General features: G+C 54.3%; 1 protein-coding gene across 2 annotated transcripts; it reads left to right on the top strand.

Annotated features, from left to right (window-relative positions):
• Positions 1-843: 843 nt before the first annotated feature.
• SLC6A18 (solute carrier family 6 member 18) lies at positions 844-19,140 on the top strand. 2 transcript variants are annotated; one of them, XM_028523720.2, is made up of 12 exons: positions 844-1,075; positions 3,936-4,076; positions 4,621-4,758; positions 5,379-5,560; positions 10,822-10,932; positions 11,840-11,952; positions 12,753-12,881; positions 14,132-14,288; positions 14,676-14,880; positions 15,267-15,426; positions 16,793-16,955; positions 18,244-19,140. In XM_028523720.2, exons 1-12 carry the CDS (start codon positions 916-918, stop codon positions 18,433-18,435), a joined length of 1,851 nt encoding a protein of 616 aa, XP_028379521.1. In that variant the 5' UTR covers positions 844-915; the 3' UTR covers positions 18,436-19,140. The 2 variants fall into 2 exon arrangements, with proteins under 2 accessions (XP_028379521.1, XP_035876189.1); XM_036020296.1 differs by lacking the exon at positions 10,822-10,932.
• The last annotated feature ends 865 nt before the right edge of the window (positions 19,141-20,005 follow it).

Genomic DNA, 20,005 nt, shown 5'->3' with positions numbered 1-20,005 from the left:
GTCCTGGACAAGTGAGAATTGTGAGCCTGGGGCCCTGGCCTGTCCCGGTGGAAGAGTCTGCAGCGGGGGGTCTCCCTGTCCAAGGAGCCCCCAGTGAGAGCACTAGGCTGATCCACCCCATGTGAGCACATTTCCTCTCTCTCGGGGGATGGAGTGGCTAGTCCCCCAACCTTTCAGGCCCCCACCATGTGCAGTGGGTGTCTCCTGTCTTGCCTGTTGCTTGAGGGCAGCAGTGGGCGCTGATGGTGGCATTGGGTGCTGAGGGTGTGGGGGAAGCTGCAGCGTCGAGCGGAAGAAACCCCTCCCACCCCATTCCCACACAACTTCAAAGGTCACCACTGTGTGATTCCATTTCCATAATGTTCTTGAACTAACAACTATAGTGAGAGGTTGCCAGGGTTAGGGAGGGGGTGGAAGTGGAAGGGAGATAAGTGTGGTCAGCAAAGGGGACAGGAGGGACCCTCTGGTGATGAACGGGGCCTGAAGTGACAGCAAAACATCAACATCCGGCTGTGATGTCGATCGGATACTTGCAAGGTGTTGCCACTAAGGGACCTGGGCGCAAGGGCTCTCTGTGGTGTTTCTTAGACTATTGTCGCACAGTCGAGATAGCCTAATGGGCCCCAGGCTTGGGCCCCCTGAGTGTCCCCACTGGGAACGGAGGCCCTTGTTGAGAATGACTCATTGGTAGGGCACCTGCAGGCTGTCAGCACTGGACATACAAGGCAGGTTGGGGCCGGAGGGGGCTGAGGGGGGGCTGCATGCCAGAGCCAGGGCCTGGCCTGAGTTACCGATTAACTGGCTCTACAGTTTTCCTTTAAACAACAAAAAACACACCTGAAGGGGAGACTGCACCTGGCTGCAAGCCCCAGCAGAAGTTCGAGAGTAGAGTCACCAGGGTGAGGGAGACCAGGCATGGCGTGCGCCCCAGGACCAGACCCACTGGGGGACAGCAGTGGGGACGAGAGGCCCAAGTGGGACAACAAGCTCCAGTATGTCCTGAGCTGTGTGGGGTTTGCCGTGGGCCTGGGCAACATCTGGAGGTTCCCGTACCTGTGCCAGAGCCATGGCGGAGGTAAGCCTGTGCCCAGGCCGCATCCTAGACCAGAAGAGGGGGACAGCAGTGGCGCCTCAGATGGGTTTGTCACCGGTTCCTGCCCCGGGGTGGGAGGTGTTCCTCCTGGGAATTAGTAATGCACCGTGACCCAGAGAGAAATGTGTCCCTTGGGAGTCCCGTCTGAGGGCATCGGAGCTCTTGGAACCCAGGCAAACCATCCAAATGCTGCTTCTGCTCAGCTTCACCTTGGGCCTGAGCATGTCTATGGACTCTTCAGGCCTTACTTTCGGGGTCTGCAGGGCAGGCTCCTTGCTCCCTTCAAGAGCTCTGGCTTCAAGCATCCCTAAGACAGCGGGTCTCCACAGGAGGCATGGGCCCTAACGGGAAATGTAGCCGCATTAGAGTTTTTCATTTCATTTCATTTCATTTCATTTCATTTCATTTCATTTCATTTCATTTCATTTCATTTCATTCCATTTCATTCTATTCTGTTCTATTTTTAATCCTCACCTGATCACATGCTTATTGGTTTTAGGGAGAGGGGAAGGGAGGGAGAGAGAGAGGCAGAGACACATCGATGTGAGAGAGAAACATTGGTTGGTTACCTCTCACAAGCACCCCAACCAAGGACTGGACCCATAACCTAGGTATGTGCCCTGACTGAGAATTAAACCCAAGATCTTTCAGTTCACGGGAGGACGCTCCAACCAACTGAGCCACAGCGGCAAGGACGAGTCATTTACTGACGGTCAGAAGGACGTGAACTATAGCAGAGAGCCCGCTTCTTACTCCACACGCTCGTGTCACTCGGTGCAGCATGGACGTGTGTGTTCCTTTCCACCCTCAGTGCTAGTGCTGGGGACTGAGGGCACAGAAAGACGCAAACCACCCTTGACAGCTGTTACGGATTGTCGTCAGATTTTTGTCTCCTGTTCTGACGGGCAGGGGACTCCCCAGGCTAGGCTGGTTCTTCCCTGGGGTCCCACCCTCCAGGGGCCGCCCTGGCTCAGCGTCTGGTCAACTTGACTTCAAGGCACCCTCTGCTCCTGTGGGACTTGAGGGCTACCAGAGAGTCCCTCAGGGTGATCACCTGGCTCCACGAGGTCTCTGGTTGGAAACACGGGGAGCATTTTGGGGGGCAATTACTCTGGCCTTCCTGCCCAGGAAATGAGGGACGAAAGGAAGTCCGCAGGTGGGTGAGCTCTCATGCCTCGTTTTCTGGTCAGGAGTCACCTTTTCCCTTTTCAAGGGGAAACGGGTGGCTGACCTGGTGGCGATAGGGAGACAGAGGACAGGGCTGAGTCTTGACTGGGAGACGGGGAGAAAGGGCTCAGGAGCTCCGAGGCCCCGCTCTGCAGCGCAGCGCAGAGTGGACAAAGGCACTGTTTGACACAGCTCTCCCGGTTAGAAGGACAACACTTCTTTGAAGTTGATTTTCTCTCCTGATTACAGGAAGATTCATGGCATGCAGAGGGTGTTGAAAAGGCAGAGCTAGAGGAGGAAACTGACCTGTCACGTCTGCCCACAGAGGTGTCGAACGTCTGTGGGCGTTTGGGGCAAGGCAGCACCGTGGGCCTTGGGTGTCCTGACAATGAGCTCACAACACCCCGACACAGAGGCTGCGGCTGCGGTCGCTCCCACGGCCCCTGGGCTGCCCTTCGCATCAGGAAAGAGGACAGCGGGCAGCAGGCTTGACGCAAGGCTGGACATGCTGGTAGTTAATAGTGTCTGTAAACGTTTCACCACCCACAGCTGTTCCCACGGTCAGGGCTGCTACAGTCAGGGAGTCAAACTTCCTGAGTCCTCGTTGCCACAGGCTGTGAGCAGAGGCTGCCCGCGCCCTACCCCACCCCCACCCCCACCCCGGGGCCTGAGGCAGGGTGGGGCTTGGGACCCTGGCTCCACAAGGGCTGAGAGCTGTCCCTGTTACCACCTGAGCCCATGGGCCTTTGTCCCCGTTTTTGAAATACTTGTTTAGCTGCAGATATAAAAGCACTTGGTGAAATGTCATGAGATATTTCAGTTGCTTTAACTCACACTTGGCCTAAAAAACGTCCCCCCATGTGTGTGAAGGCCCTTTTGTCTCTCTCTTACCACTACTGATTATTTTGAAAATGAGGTGTAAGTGATAAGCAGATAATACATCACATTTTTAGTTTGTCCAAGTTCACTACACCGAGGGTGACTGTTATTTTCTCTCCCATTCGTGATTATTCAGCTTTGTAAACTTTCTCTTTAAATATAAGACTTAGGCAATGTCACAACATTGTGCAGGGCATGTAGAGACTGACAATGATCCCATCATGCAAACACCATCTCACGCTCTGTGGGGAAGGTTACCGCGTGGCTGCTGGGGATGCAGTTTGTTTCCCAGCAGCCCGGGGACAGCCGCAGGGTCTGGGGACACAAACGGCCGACCTCACCCACAGGCCTTGCAGGTAGGGGCTGCAGGTCCCGATCACACTTGGTGCCCAGGTCTGTGGGCTCTGGGAGAGGCCAGAGCCCCGTGCACACGGCTCAGTAACCGGGACCAAACAACTTTTTGTTCTGCCCTTCCCACTGCGAGGGACAGACACGGGTTCCAGCCCAACTCAGGGCATAGCTGACAGACGACCTGAGGCATTGGCCTCCACAGAATTCTGTGTGAATGAGACAGCTCCGTGTGCTGGGAGAGCTGGTAGCCAAAGGTCATGGGGTCTCAATAGGAACAGAGTGGCCGGTGTGTTGGTGAAACTGCCTCTGAAGCACTGAGTTGGATTAGGCCAAATGATTTAAAACAACAGCACCAGGCCCCGGGTGTGGTCCATCTCCTCTCAGGGAGGCCACGGTGCTTCGCCTACCCATGTGGCTTCCTCTGCTGAACACCATGTTTTTGCAGGGGCCTTCCTCATTCCCTACCTCATCGCCCTGGCCTTCGAAGGAATCCCGCTCTTCCACCTGGAGCTCGCCATCGGCCAGCGTCTGCGCCAAGGCAGCGTCGGGGTGTGGACGACCATCTCCCCCTACCTGGGTGGCGTTGGTACGCTGCCTTTCTGGGACCCCCATCCACAGTTGCTGGGGAGGTTGGGAGATAGGGGCTCAGTTCCATGGGCACTGTGGGTTTGCTCATCGTACCAGCACACATTTGTGGTTTGGAACCTGCAGACAAAGGAGGGATTTTGCTATAAATGTGCAGGGAGACCCAGGCAGCAACATCCCTGTGGGAGGTGGTCACACTCTGAGGAGGCCTCATTCGGTTCCCCTGAGGAAGGACTTGGGTGCAGGGTGTTGTGTGGGGTGAACTCAGGGTACAAGAAGAAGAGGCAATGGGCGAACCCCTTGGAGCAGCAGCAGTAGGCCGTCCTGTGTCCCGAGTCCTATGGGCCTGTGCACACGCTGAGCCAGCACGTCCTGGGAGCTCACTGAGCCCTGGGGGCAGGCAGGCTGAACAGGGGCCATAAAATGGCACACGACCAGTGAGGAGATGTGGCCGGATGCAGCCAGCGGAAGGGCTGCAGAAATGGAGGAAGTTGAGTCAGGGTAGTGTGTAACAGGAAAGATGGTGACGGTCGCTGTGTCCACAGGTCTGGGCTGCCTCACCTTGTCCTTCCTGATCAGCCTCTACTACAACACCGTCCTGTCCTGGGTGTTGTGGTACTTCCTCAACTCCTTCCAACAGCCACTGCCCTGGGGATCCTGCCCGCTGGACGTCAACCGGACAGGTAATGCCAAGGACCAGGGACGTTCAAGCTCTGTCTGAGCTCCGAGCCCCACATTGTTGCCCTGAAATAGCATCTTTGAAATCGGATTCTCTTTGCCTTGTGTCTCTGTTCCCTGCTGGACAAAGGGGCCCACAGACAGAGCGCGGCTCCTCGGAGCCATGCCCGTGCCTAGCAATGAGAAGGGATTGCTGCTTTGTCTGAATTAGGTTCTTTACGTCCAGATCTCAGCCTAGTGCTGGGTCTGCCTAGATCTTGGCGACAAGGAAAACAGTTGTCGTCTTTAGCAGTTTGCTCACGAAACCGTGTTCACCCTCTTTCCCTTCCCACCTCTGGCTGGTATGAAGTCGTGTTTCACTCATTCTGAATGAGGCCAGCCCCGGGCACCTGACAGTGAGTGGGCCTGGAGGCTCCTCATATTGACCTTACTGATCACGCTGGATGTTCTGGACAGTGGGGGGCCCTGGTCCTGCCCAGTGTGCCCAGCACTCCAGCAGCAACTACAGGATGGGTTAGTTCACTACAGGAGTCTACAGGATGTGTAGACTCACTCCTGGGCAGAGGTTTGCAAAGTCTGACTCCCACCTGAGCTCCTCAGCCAGCCTGTGACCTCCTGGTTTCAGGGTTCGTGAAGGAGTGTGAGGGCAGCAGCACTGTCAGCTACTTCTGGTACCGGCGGACGCTGAACATCACAGCCGACATCAACTACAGTGGTTCCGTCCAGTGGTGGCTGCTGGTCTGCTTGGCTGCCAGCTGGGCAATCGTATACCTGTGTGTCATCAGGGGCATCGAATCCACGGGGAAGGTGAGAGCTCGTGGGGCAGACCCCACTCCCTTGCTCCCTCCAGCTTCAGAGGCCCCCCACCCCCACCCCGCCACACATCGCCAGCAGGGTTTGCAGCTGATTTAGAGACTCTGCTAGGAGGGGCATGGGGCATCAAGACTGTCACGTCTCCTTGGAGAATCTACACCTTTATCATTATTGAGTGACCGTCCTTCTTCGAGTCATAGTCTTCTCTCTGAAGTACATTAAGATATTATCATAGCCACCCAGGCGTCTCTGACCATGCTTTTTCCATTCTCCTTCTTTTAACCTACTGAGGCCTCTGTTTTGTTTTGTTTTTTGCAAGATTTTCTTTATTCTCCCCTTTTCTTTCTTTGATGTTCCTATCTTTTTTTTTTAAGATTTTATTTATTTATTTTTAGGGAGGGAAGGGAGGGAGGGAGGGAGGGAGAGAGAGAGAGAGATAGAGGGAGAGAGAGAGAGAGAGAGAGAGAATGAGAAACATCAATGTGCGGTGGCTGGGGGTTATGGCCTGCAACCCAGGAATGTACCCTGGCTGGGAATCGAACCTGGGACACTTTGGTTCCCAGTCCACGCTCAATCCACTGAGCTACGCCAGCCAGGGCTTGAGGCCTCTGTTTAAAGTGTGTTTTTTTGTCGACAGCATGTGTCGGGTCTTGCTTTTTTAAATCCAATTTGACAACCCCTACCTTTTATGCGGGGTGCTCAGACTATTTACATTTAATGCAATTATTGATCTTGTTGATGTAAGTCTCTCACTTATGTTTGTTTTCTACTTGTCAAATCTGTTCTTCGTTCCTGTTTCCCTCTTTTCTGAGATTTTTTTTGATCCCCTCTTATGATTGTCCTCTTTTGGGTAATTACCTATAACGCTTTGTTTTATCTCAGGGTTGAATTAGGGGTTGTAGCTTCTCATCGTCCACCTTGGAGCACTGTGCATGTGGTGGAAGAGCCCCCTGGCAGGACGCCTCCCTTTCTTCCTCCAGCTTTTGTGCTGCTGCTATACAGAGGGGGCAAAAGTAGGTTTACATTGTTTGTATGGAAAATAATATAATAATAAATAATAATACAAGAATAAAATCTGTGTTTCATGTACTCACAACTGAAAACCAACTTTTGCCTCACCCTAATCATTTTACTTATAATATGTTGTAAACATCAAGTACATTGTCAGCATTTCTGTTTTAAACAGCTGATCATTTCTTAAGGAGATTTACATAACGAGGAAAAGTGTAGTGATAGTTTCCATGCAGAAAGGACCAGGGAACCTGCACCTCTGGCTCACAAGCATGGCTTCCGAAGTGTACCCAGCTCAGTAGCTTCCCTCCCTCCCCCTCTCAGTGCGGAGAAGTCCAGCATCATGCATATCTACCTTTTTAAATCACCGAGTGCAGTTCCAGGCACCCGTACACCCTGGCTCCCAGTCCTGGTTGTGCGGCTCCTGCACAGACTGAAGTGTGCATGTGTACCTGGGCATTCCTCAGTGTGTGTGTGGACATTAGGTACTCTTACATGAGGATCTTCACACTTGAGAGGACTGGAATTACTGGAGGAGATCAGGGCAGCCATGAGGTCAAACAATGCAGCCAGAGTTTCCAGACAACCCTGTTATGAAAGTCCCTAAATATGTGTCCTGGTGACCCTCAAAGTCAGTCCGTATTTGGAGACAGTAAGAAAAGACTGTCCATTTAATTAATTAACTTTTTTAAATTATATTTTATCAATAATGCTCTGATAGTTGTCTTAATTTTTGCCCCTTCCATCCAGCATCCCCCACTCCCTCAGGGAATCACCACACCATTGTTCATGTCCATTGGCCATGCATACAAGTTCTTTGGCTATTCCATTTCCTGCATTGTACTTTACATCCCCATGGCTACCCTGTAACTACCTATTTGTATTTCTTAATCTGCTCACCTCTTTATCCATTCCGCCCACAATCCCCTCCCATCTGGCAACCATCAAAACCTTCTCCATATCCATGCTTCTGTTTGTTTTCTTCTAGTTTATTTTTTTTAGATTCATTTGTTGATAGATATGTATTTATTGCCATTTTATTGTTCATAGTTTTGATCTTTTTGTTTTAGAGAGAGGGGAAAGGAAGAAGAAAGAGAGACAGAAACATCAATATGAGAAATATCGATTGGTTACTTCTTGCATGTCCCCAATTAGGGATCTGGCCTGCAACCCAGCATATGCCCTAACTGGGAATTGAACCAGCAACCTTTCGGTCTGCAGGCTGGCTCTCAATCCACTGAACCACACCAGCCAGGGCTCCTTCTTTTTTTTAAATAAGTATCTTTTACATTTCATATAATAATGGTTTGGTGATGATGAACTCCTTTATTTTTTTCTTGTCTGGGAAGCTCTTTATCTGCCCTTTGATTCTAAATGATCGTTTTGCTGGATAGAGCAATCTTGGCTGTAAGTCCCTGCTTTTCATGACTTTGAATATTTCTTGCCCATCTCTTCTAGCCTGAAAAGTTTCTTTTGAGAAATCAGCTGACGATCTTATGGGAACTCCCGTGTAGGTAACTAACTTCTTTTCTCTTGCTGCTTTTAAGATTCTCTCTTTATCTTTAACCTTTGGCATTTTAATTATGATATGTCTTGGAGTGGGCCTCTTTGCATCTGTCTTGTTTGGGACTCTCTGTGCTTCCTGGACTTGCATGTCTACTTCCATCAACAAATTAGGGAAGTTTTCTTTCATTATTTTTTCAAATAGATTTCCAGTTTCTTGCTCTTTCTCTTCTCCTTTTAGCACCCCTATGATATGAATGTTGGAACATTAGAAGTTGTTCCAGAGGCTGCTTACACTATTCTAATTTTTTTGGATTCTTTTTTCTTCTTGTTGTTCTGCATGGTTGGGTTTTTTGGGTGGTTTTTTTTTTTTTTTTTTGCTTCCTTATGTTCCAGTTCGTTGATTTGATTCTCAGCTTCACCCACTCTACTGTTATTTCCCTGTAAATGATCTTTATTTCTGTTAGTGTCTCATTCATTTGTAACTGGATTTTTTATGCTATTGAGATCCTCATTAATTTTCTTCAGCATCTGTGTAACCAGTGTTTTGAACTCTGCATCTGATAGGTTGCTTATCTCCATTTCGTTTAGTTCTTTTTCTGGAGTTTTGATCTGTTTTTTCATTTGGGCCATAATTCTTTGTCTCCTCATGTTGGCAGTCTCCCTGTGTTTGTTTCTATGTATTAGATAGAGCTGCTCTGACTCCCTGTCTTGGTAGTGTGGCCTAATGTAGTAGATGTCCTGTAGGGTGCAGTGGCACAGCCTCCCTTATCACCTAAGCTGGGTACGTGAGGTATGCCCTTTGTGTGGGCTGAGTATAGCCTTCTATTGTAGTTGAGCCTTGATTGCTGTTGGCAGGTCAATAGGAGGGATTTACCCAGGCCAGTCAGTTGCAAGGACTGGCTGTGACCACTGACCACCAACCTCCACCCTCTGTGGAGGATCAGCTGCATGGGGGCAGGATGGTGGTGCTCCAGTGGCCTGTAGTTGTCCACTGGGAATGAAGGCTCTGGGGTTTCCCAAGTGGTGCAGGCCAAGTTCAGCCCCAACCTGTGTTCTGCCTAGGGCCACCCTGCATGGCCTATAATGCAATCTGAGATGACTGTTACTTGTGCTGGGCTTGGAGATTCCCAGGTGAAGCCAAGCTATGAATGTAGGCTGGCTGCTGCTAGTGCTGGGCCTGGAGCCACTAAGCAAGGGGTTTGGGGGCTGGGGGCACACTGAGACTAGCTGTTGCTTGTTTGAGAGGATTTAGGAAGTTGTGAAGCATGAGCCAAGACCAGCCATCCAGTGACTTTATGCAAAAGTCAATGTTAACAGCTCAGATGGGCCCATAAGTTGGGGCAGAGTGTCAGGGGATCTCCAGGGTGTGGCAAATCATGTTAGCCAGATTGATGGAGTCTCAAATATGGCACCTGCCTGCTGGTTCTGTGGCTCTGTGAGGTGAGGGTTCAGAAAAAGGACAATGGCCTCTGCCTGCCTTTCTGTCTGGGAAAAAGCTGTCTCCCAACTCCTGTTTTGATACCAGGCACTTCAGTTCCTCCCTATATGGTACTGGTGCCTTTCAAGCTGCTACCCCAGTGCTGGAGTTCAGAGGAAGTGAGTCTGAGTGAGTCTGTGTGTGGGTTCTTTAAGGGGAACTGCTTGGGACTCCAGAAGTTTCTTCCACTGACTCAATCCCCGCTGGTTTTTGCAGCCAGAAGTTATGAACACATATCTTCCTGGTGCTGGAACCCTGGGCTGGGTGACCTGGTGTGGGGCTGGGGCTCCTCACTCCCGACGTATCCCTCCTGAATTTTTATCCACCACATGTGGATGTGGGGCCGCCTGTTTCAAATCTCTGCCCCTCCTACTGGTCTGGATGGAGATGGTTTCTATAATTCCATAGCCACAAGACTTCCATTTAACGTGATTTCACATGGTTCTGAGGATGGTTGTTGTATAGTTTATTGTAATTTTGATGTGGCTGTGCAAAGAGGCAAGCCTTGTCTAGCTATGCCACCATCTTGACTGGAAGTCTATTTACTTTTTCAAAGATTTTATTTATTTATTTTTACAGAGAGGGGAATGGAGGGAGAAAGAAAGGGAAAGGTACATCAACGTGTGAGAGAAACATTGATCAGTTGCCTCTCACATGCCTCAACTGGTGGCCTGGCCTGAAACCCAGGAATGTGCCCTGACTGGGAATTGAACCAGTGACCTTTCAGTCTGCAGGATGATGCTCAACCCACTGAGCCACACTGGTCAGGGCAAGAGCATCCGTTTTAGGTTTACTTTGCATAGATGCTGTGGTGCAGATTCCTGCCCACACATGACTGAGAACAGGTGCCATGTAGGATGTGGGAGAGGTTGTGGGCAGGTATGGGACCCCAAGACCCCTGAGACAGGCCAGGGGATTGGGCTGGGAAGAGAGTGTTGGTGGAGTGAGAGCTGAATGCCTGTAGTGCAACTGAGGGGGAGGCCGCTGCCCGAGAAGTCAGTGCCCAACTCAGATGACCCATGGGCACAAACACATGTGTGAATCCATGTGTAACCATCAGAGTGAGCTCCAACCCTCCAAGCTTGACCAGAGCCCACCCCCACTATCTTTACCGCACCCTCTACCTTGACTCGACCAGAATCCCAGATGAATGACGTGACACTGGCCACTGAGGCGTGTCCAGCATGCCTGCCTCTCTAAAGATTTTTATGTGGAGAAGATACCACTGAAGAACCTCACAATCTGGTCCTTTTTTTTTAAGGCAATTTATTTCACAGCCTTGTTCCCCTACCTGGTCCTGACGATCTTCCTTGTTAGAGGACTCACCCTGCCCGGGGCGGCCGAAGGGTTAACCTTCCTGTTCACTCCCAATGTAAGTGGATCTAAAATGGAAGTTTAGGCACTGGAAAACATTCAAGTTGGGGCCACAGCCAACCCCAGCCCAGCTGTCCCACTCCCTTGCTGTGTGGGGTAAGGATGAAGAGGAGGGGAGTATGGGCCTCAGGGAGAAGGTCAGGGTCAAAACAAAGGGAATAAGAGGAGGACATGGTTTGGGACATTCAGACTTTGGTTCTAGTGGGACATGGGAGACCACGGTTCAGGGGAGAGGCTGGTTGGAGACCTGCTATCCCATCCCTAGTGCCCTGGACCCCACACTTCCGAGATCCTTGTCCAGCTGCATGGCCCCATGAGGTGAGGAGCCATGGGACCCAGGGGCCTGCCCGCCAGAGCTCACAACCCTTCCAGACCACCTCATGCTCTCAGGATCCCCGCAGCCCCTGGAAGATCCTGGGGCTGCATGGCATGTCCCAGGCTCCCCAGGCAGTGCCCTGCCCCAGGGGAAGGGAAGGGGACACCTGTGTGTGGAAGGGTGTTTGCTCAGGGTCCCCCGGCAGCAGAAACACCAGGCACCATGTGCAGGTGAACCCCACCCTGGGCAACTACTCAAACCCTCCAGGTCTGAGAGGAACAAATAAACATGGCAAGGTTCAAGTTGCTCAGACCCATTTCCCAGTCCTGAGAGGTTTACAGCCAGGTTCTCAGCACCCACATGTCCCACGTGGATGGGAGCTTTGGCTTATTTGACACGTCATAGGATGGGAGGCCGAGTTTTCTGTGTTAACTGCCCTTCCAAGCATGCTCCCTCGACTGTCCTTGGGGCCTGAGAGATGACACCCTTCATGATAATTGCCCCAGAGGAAGCCCTGGAAGCGTTCTGGGACAGTAGGCACTGGGCCCGTGTGGTGTGTCTGTGGCACCAGGTGCTCCTGTCTCCCCAGATACAGACTCTCCAGAACCCCCGGGTGTGGCTGGATGCGGCCACCCAGATATTCTTCTCTCTGTCTTTGGCCTCTGGAGGACACATTGCGTTCGCAAGTTACAACCCATCCAGGTAGGGCTGAGCCTGTCCTGATGCTCACTCAGCGTGTCTTTATGGGACTTCCTGCCTGGGACAGAGGGTGACCTAATGTGAACTTGAGATGAGATCAGATTCTGGAGATTCCAGCAGTTACTGAGTCATCCCCTGAGGGCTGGAGGTCAGGTCCTGCATGGTAGTGTGTTCTGGAGCCACTGCTGGAAGAGAGCCCAGATAACCAAACACAGGAACAAGACCACGTGCGGCAGACACTGCCCAGCACAAACCACGTGGGTGGGGCATGAGGTTGGAGAGCAGAAGTGCCACTGTAGCGACTAACACAAACTCAGGCCTCCACTCCGCAGGGAGTCACAGCCACCATTTATGAGACCTGATACCCCCACAATGACCGTGGCATTGGAAACTGCAGTGAGAGGCCCCGTGACACCAGTAAACCTAATTCCGTGTGATGTCAGTATTTTCATTCCTCAGAGAGCGCAGGCACAGAAGGTGGAGGACAATGGGCCAGCAGGGCTGTGGGCTGTGTCAACAAGTTACTATCGCAACTCTCACCCTCAGTAGCTTGTGTGTGGTTAGCCCACCTCTACAGCCTGGAGCTGGGATTGGTGGGAGGGGCTGGCGAGGAGCAGGTGAGTGGGAAGGAGGCCGAAGCTGTCCTGAGACCACCAGGAACAGCACGGTGTTTCTGGGTCACACACAAGAGGCTCCAGGTGCAGCGTGGGGAGCATCAGGGCAGGGGTGCTGAGGCAGCAGGTGCCCCCTCCGAGTTTCCTCTCTGAGGGGCCCTAACCATAGCACACGCTCTGTCTGCTCAGGAACAACTGTGAGAAGGACGCAGTGATCATCGCCCTGGTCAACAGCACCACCTCCCTCTACGCCTCCATTGTGGTCTTCTCCGTCCTGGGGTTCAAGGCGGCCAATGACTACGGGCGCTGCTTGGACAGGTGTGCACAGTGTCCTGGGGCCATCAGCTGGGGCCTGCTGCACTGGGGGTCCCAGTCTATGACTTTCCATTTCCATAGGGGAGGAGGACAGAGAGTGCCCCCCCAAAGGGTGCATCTACCTGGAACCTAGAATGTGGCCTCATTGGGTCTTGCAGATAGTGTTGGTTAAGATGAGATCATACCAGAAAGGGCACCCCAAACCATGAGAGTGTTCTTATATGAGACAGAAAGGGACACACAGATGCACAGGCAGAGGCCATGTGATGACAGAGGCAGAGGTGGGAATGACACACCACAAGCCCGGGAAGGCCTAGAGCTCTCAGAGCTGGGAGAGACACAAAGGACCCCCCACAAGTTCCCAGAGGGTGACCCAGCCACGTCCATGGTGCTGCTGTGATGCCTGTTCTAATGCGCTAGGCCAGGCCTGCAGAGGGAGAAAGGGGCTGGAGGCGCTCCCAGGATGCAGGGGAATGTTCTGGAGGGGCTGTGGGGCCCATGCCTGGGTGAGTAGCACAGTTGCTACTTGGTTCTTCTAGCTGCTTCCACCAAGATGCCTGGTGAACATGAGTTGCTGACCTGTTAGCTGTGCTAGAAATCATCCCCACAAACATCCTGGGTGGTGCATCTTGATCTTGCTGCATTTAGAAAAGCACACTTGTACCACACTTGGGGGACATTTTAAACAGCAAAATCACCACCAAAAAGCACGAAATATGTGAAAACCATGGACCCCCAACTGTCCACAGTGAACATGAAACAGGAGGGCAGTGAGTGGCCTGGCTGGCCTTGGCCGGCACGCAGAAGGGTCCTGGGTGTTGTTTTCAAGGTTACAGAAACACCTGCGATATTATTTAGGGCCGGGAGCCCTGGAGGCAATGGAGTGAAGCTCTCTGACTATGAGGCTGGAGGGGTAGAGAGCTTGGGCCCACCCTTTCTGGAGCCTGTGGGGAGCGCTGCACCCCGTGTCCCCTGGGCACCCACAGGTCAAGCCCAGTTGAGCCCTACTGGGCAGAGAGCCCTTTCCAGGTCTGAGGCCCCTCGGAGGCTGAGACAGCCTTCCTCCCCACAGTGTGCGTGAAGAAATAAGCACTCCCACCACAGGTATCCTTGACACCCTGCCACACCCGGAGGGGCTGACCTTCACAGGATTGTTGGGGTCCTTTCTGGGCATTTCTGGCTGTGTTTGCTTGTGGGTGCCGGGTGTCCCAATGACCCCGTTGAGTGCTCACTCAGCCTCTCTGTCCCTGCAGGAACATCCTCAGCCTCACCAATGAGTTTGACTTCCCCGACCAGAGCATCTCCAGGGACAACTATGCTGCTGTCCTCACACACCTGAACGCCACCCAGACCAACATGGTGGCCAGGCTGCACCTGGAGTCCTGCCATCTGCAAGACTTTCTGGATAAGGTACTGAGGGGGCCAGCCTTGCTGCAGATGGCTGACCAGGGGAGTGGGCGTCACTGGCTGTGGCGGGAAGTTGAGCAGCTGCATGCGGGCCAGCCTACCAGCAGGGACCAGGGCAGTAGGCTGGGCTGGGTGGTCAGTAGGCAGGTCCTCAGGGCAGCGATCTGATGTCCAAGGGCCCAGGGTCCCATGTAACATGTCAGCTGCAGGCCATGAAAGGGGAAAAGGCTCCTGTCACTCAGGAAGGCGCCCAAGTTGTGCCAGCGCAGACCACACAGAGCAGGACCACCACCTTGGCCCTGACCCCAGCAGGGGCATCGGCGTGCCCGTGCCTCACAGTGCAGGATGTGTGCTGCGTGCGCCCCAGCGTGGGCCCCATGTGTGTTGCAGAGCGCCTCCGGCACGGGCCTGGCCTTCATTGTCTTCACGGAGGCCATCCTGCACATGCCAGGGGCACCCGTGTGGGCGGTGCTCTTCTTCATCACGCTGTTCACCCTGGGGCTGTCATCCATGTTCGGGAACATGGAGGGTATCATCACGCCGATCTTGGATACAGGGGTCATGCCAAGATGGGTGCCCAAGGAGGCCATTACAGGTGAGTGTTGTCACTGTTGCTGGCCTCACAGCTCTTGTTCCACTCCCACATGCTATCTGGACACCCTCCTCCATGAGGGCTCGAGGGCCAAGTCACAGGCCCCATGGAGAGCTGGGCCAGCCTTGCCACCTCTCAGGGCTGGAGACTTGGTGGCCCTGCACTGACTTGATGCCCCCAAGGGTCATTATGGGAGGGCAGAGGGTCAGCAGAGTGGGGCAGGGAGCAGGGGTCCCCTCCCGCATTGCCCAGTGAGTGCAATCCCAGCATCTCCTTGCCTTCTGGGCACAGTTTGGGAGGTGGTGGGGACAGGCAGACGGGAGAGGAGGTGCGAGGAGCTGGTTGGGCTGCAGCCAGGGCGACGTGCTCAGACGCGTGTCCGTGTGCAGGGGCCGTCTGCCTGGTCTGCTTCCTCTCGTCCTCCTGTTTCACGCTGCAGTCTGGGAACTACTGGCTCGAGATTTTCGACAACTACGCTGCCTCCCTGAACCTAATCATGTTCGCCTTCATGGAGGTGGTCGGTGTCATCTACGTTTATGGGATGGAAAAGTGAGTTCCGCTTCCCTCGGCGTCAGCTGGGGCTGAAGTCCCGCCCCTCTGCTCTCCACATCCCTGTGTCCAGTGTCTGGGCATTATGGCAGCCTGTCTCCAGGGCACCTAAGAGGATGAGACAGAATCATCCAAGGCCCCTCCCAAAACATACCCAGTGGTCCACAGAAGCCCTCGCAGGACCGGCCCACCTGGCTGTGCTGGCCTCCCAGCCTGTGGGGAGGCAGGCAACAAAATGACCAGTCTCTAGTCACACAGGACAGACTCCTCAAATTCAAGGACAGGTGGACACTAGGGTACCAGAAGGCCCTCCCTGCCCAGATGCCCTCCTGGAGGCCTCTGAGAAGGCTCAGCACTTGTCCTGCCCATCCCCACCTGGCTGAGCCTGCTGCACACTCACACCTTTACTCATACCTGGACTCACCCCTGTCACTCACACCTGTAACTTGTACCTGTCACGTGCACACTTAGACCTGCACTCACTTGCCACCCCTAACCCTAGTTTTGCCCAGTGGTCCTCGAGGTTGTGCTCTTTCTTCTTGGTTCTAAGGGGTCCTGGGAATCACCAAATCCAGGGCCTTCACCCCTGCTCTGAGGGCACAGGGGCCAGCATGCTTGTCCTGAGGTGAGACGCTGCTCACCTGGAGAAACGAGAGTGAGAGGCAGCTAACCTGGTAATGTAGGACAGTGAGCCCTGAATTCCAGCCAGCCACAGGCTCTCAGGAGATACTCAGGACGCATCTAGAGTGCAGTGGGGTGGAGGGAGCAAGCAGAGGAAGGGCTACAAGGAGATTCCTGCCTCTCCACTGGCTCCTGGATGCAGCTGGGGCACAGCCCAAGTCAAGTCTGTTTCCACCCCCAGGGGCAGGGCAGCTCACAGGGGGCTTCGCCATCCTGCGCATGAAGGGCACCAAGTCAGGCACCAGCTTCTGTCCCACACCTGGGCTGGCAAAGGCTTTGCTGCTTCTCACCCAGCAGCTGAGCCCCCCAGGGATGAAACCTGCAGTCCTGTCCAGAGGCACCCCACCCAGGGGCCAGGCTGAGGGCCAGGCTGAGTGCCTGCTTGCTGTCTGGCAAGGGCCAGGAGACCCTGGAGGACCCCCTGCCCAGCCCTCTCCCTTATTCAGACTAATCTGCTCGCCCTGGCCTTTGCCACACATTGGCAGGAGATTGAATCCTCACCGGGGTCTGAGAGGGCTGCCCATTTGGTGGCTGCTCAGGAAGGCACATGGGCAAAGGGCAGATGGAGGCGCGGGGGCAGCCCCCACAGGTCACATCATGGTGACACTGCATGAAGCTGCTGGCTGAGTGTGTGGGCTTGCCGGCACGGGCCAGGTGGGAGACCTAAGCCCGCTGTCTCTGGCAGGTTCTGTGACGACATAGCATGGATGACGGGGAGGCAGCCTGGCTTCTACTGGCGGGCGACCTGGAAGGTCGTGAGTCCCCTCCTGCTGCTGACGATCCTCACGGCTTACATGGTCGTCATGGTCCGGACAACGATGAGCTATCGGGCCTGGGACCCCCAATATGTAGGTCCTGCAGATGGGGTTCCCAGGGGCCCTGGGGTCCCTCAGGCTGGGCCTGAATTGGCCCTGGTGTCATCCGGGGCCCAGATGACCCTCCTGGTGGACACCTGCATCCTCAGCAACAGTGTGGGCTACCTTTTCTTTCTTTTTTTTTAAAAAATATCTTATTTATTTTTTGGATAGAAGGGGAGGGAGGAAGAGGAGAGCATCATTGACATATGAGAGAAATATTGATCAGTTGCCTCTCGCATGCCCCCAACTGGGTTTCTGGCCCGCAACCCAGGCCTGTGCCCTGACTGGGAATGGTTCATAGGCTGCTGCACAACTCATGCGCCACACCAGCCAGGGCTGGGCTGCCTTTTCTATGGGACCTGAGGCCACGGGACCTCTAGCGTCCCCTGGGACATCGGAGGAGACTCCGGCAGCCTGGACAACCTCAGCCAGTGGCAGAAGGACTGGAGCAGTTACCAGACTCCAGTGACCTCACAGGTCCCTGCAGCCCTGAACACAGAGATGTGGCTGGAGGCCACACTTCCTAAGTGCTGTGGGGACAGGCATTGCATGCTGCTCACCCCTGGTTTAAGATGGGAGAAGGTGCGTGTGCCTTGTGTCACTGAACTGTCAGAGGGCCAAGCCATGTGGTATAGCTGGCCCGCCACCCCCTTTAACTGCTCTGAACCTCGATGTGCCCCCTGTGGGGAGCATGGAAGTAATTCTGTTCCAAATTTCCCTCCTAAAGTGGAGCTGCCCAAGCCACCAAGGGCAGGAGAAAAATGGTGCTATGCTTCTCGATTTTTCATGAGTAGACAGACTCACACAGTCACGCCCTGTGAACCTCAAAAGAAGGGCCTGAAGTCGGTGTGTTGTCTGCCCTCCAAGAGAAGGCAGACAGGGGGGCCCCGAGGCCTGATGATGCCCAGCGGGCCAGGCGGAGGCAACCTCCGGCCTGTAGACTCCCTCAGGGTGGTCAGGCGGCTCTTTCCAGAACACAGTCCTTAGGTTCCAGGCCTGTCGCTCAGAGTCCAGTCCCCAGAAGAGACTCCGTGTCCTGAAACTTCAGCCCCCTGTGCCCTCACTGCCGAGGGAGCAGCCCCTGGTTGTGTGCCTTTTCCGTTCACCCACCTGGAATGAACCAACCTGTTGCTTCATTTCAAGAAGATTTGGGGTGGAGCTGCCCACGCAATGCACGCTCACTTGGGGGAGGGTCAGCCTCGCTCTGACCAGGGTGGTAGAGCAGGGTGACGCTGTTCCCTTCCCCAGACGCTCACCCTGTGGCCTTGTGTCTCTGCAGAAGCAGTTCCCCTTGGGGCAGGAGAAGTCCTACCCGGGCTGGGTGCAGGCTGTCTGTGTGCTTCTGTCCCTGCTGCCTGCACTGTGGGTCCCGGCGGTTGCACTGGCCCAGTGGTTTGCCCGGCGCAGACGGAAGCAGAAGAGCATGCAGCAGGACACATGCCTGAAGTTGCAGGACAGCATAGCCTGCTGAGGGTGGGGAGAGCCTAAGCTGTATGTCCTTCGCCCACAGATCACCCAACCCCATTATATTCACCCCTGAACCCGAGACCTGTGGTTGTGGCTTCCAGACACTCTCCCGAACGCTGACCCTGCTCAGTGGTCAGACCAGCTTCGACATCACAGTCCACGCTGTTCTCCAAACAGGAGATGGCCCAGCACCTGGCTCCTGGGGCCCTGCAGTCCGGCGCTCTGCAAAGCATGTCTGGGTGGCCATAGGTTGTGCCTGGCAAATCCATGGGCAAAAGGGCAGGGAGGTCCCACTGCCAAGCAGGCCAGCAGAGGGGGCTCTAAGGTGGCCACATCCACAGCCTGTGCAGCGGGGTCTCCCAGCACACAAGTTGTGGGAATCGTAGGGCTGACCTCCAGTGAGAAGTGAACAGGCCCTGGGCCCACAGCAGCTCCTGCACCTAGAGCCCTTGGGTCATGGCGGGGTCTGTCGTGACCGTGTAGATGAAGGGGAACCGCGTAGGCAGCAGGAACACAGGCTTTTTTCAGGCGAGGTGGGCAGCCTCATGTGGGGAATTGCCATAGGAGACCCATGGGCATCCCAAGACTCCAAAATGGAAACGGGCCCTCAAGGGAGCAGTTAGCCTGGCCAGGGAGCTGGGCGCTGGCTGGTTTCTCCTGAGGTTGTATCAGAAACAGTACCTTCCATTCTTTTAAAACTCTCAGAGGAGCTCTGGCTGGTGTGGCTCAGTGGACTGAGTGCCGGCCTGCAAACTGAAAACTTTCTCAAAGGCCTGGATGTGTGTCAAGAAGGCACTGAAAGGCTGATTATCATTCAGGTTCCTACTGTCTCAGAGGAGTGACATCACTCATTCCCTCCCAGTTGCTCCCAGTCACTCCTTGGTGCCGTCCATGCTACCAGCAGCCCTCCTGCAGGCCACAGCCAGGGCCTGCCTGTTCCAGAGCCCTCCATACAAGGCCCCTTCCCCAGCTCCTCCAGCGCTCACTCCTCCACCTGCCCACCCTCCTTCTGCCCCCCTCCACCAGCGCCGAGCCAGGGGGCAGGTCTAAGGTGCCAAGCCCTGACACACCAGCTTGCTCTGACTTGCCACCCTGAGACCGCTCTGTCCTTGGCTACATGCTGCTGGGAACAGACTCCGTGAAGACCCAGTACAGGCCTTTCTAAGCAACTTTTAAACCAGAGTCTCTAGTTGGGCTAATGCTGTCCAGGGTGCTGAAAATCCCTAGACAAGTATTACGGCAGGTCACACACAACCCATGCCCCGCCTGCTGAGCCCACAGCTGCCCAGACCCAGGCAAACAGGGCATGCGTCACTGCTGCCTACAAGCAGCTGGGTGTTCAGATGGACTGAATTCAAGGGTACCCCAAAGTGTGTGTTAAGCCCCACAGTTGGGCGAGTCCTGCCCTATGCCCCCATGCTGCCACTGACCCCTTCCTCTTGCAAAGCCAGCAACAGCCAGTGAGCCTCACATGGCATCTCTCTGACATATGGTCTCCTCAGCCTTGCAGGGACCCTGCGATCACACTGGTCCTGCTGGGTAATTCACAATCATCTCCCATTCAGTCGGCTGAT

The sequence above is a fragment of the Phyllostomus discolor genome, chromosome 3, assembly GCF_004126475.2.
Source record: "Phyllostomus discolor isolate MPI-MPIP mPhyDis1 chromosome 3, mPhyDis1.pri.v3, whole genome shotgun sequence".
In the NCBI taxonomy this organism is placed as follows: Eukaryota; Metazoa; Chordata; class Mammalia; order Chiroptera; family Phyllostomidae; genus Phyllostomus; species Phyllostomus discolor.
Note: the sequence above shows the minus strand (reverse complement) of the source record. Positions and strands in the feature narration are given on the sequence as shown.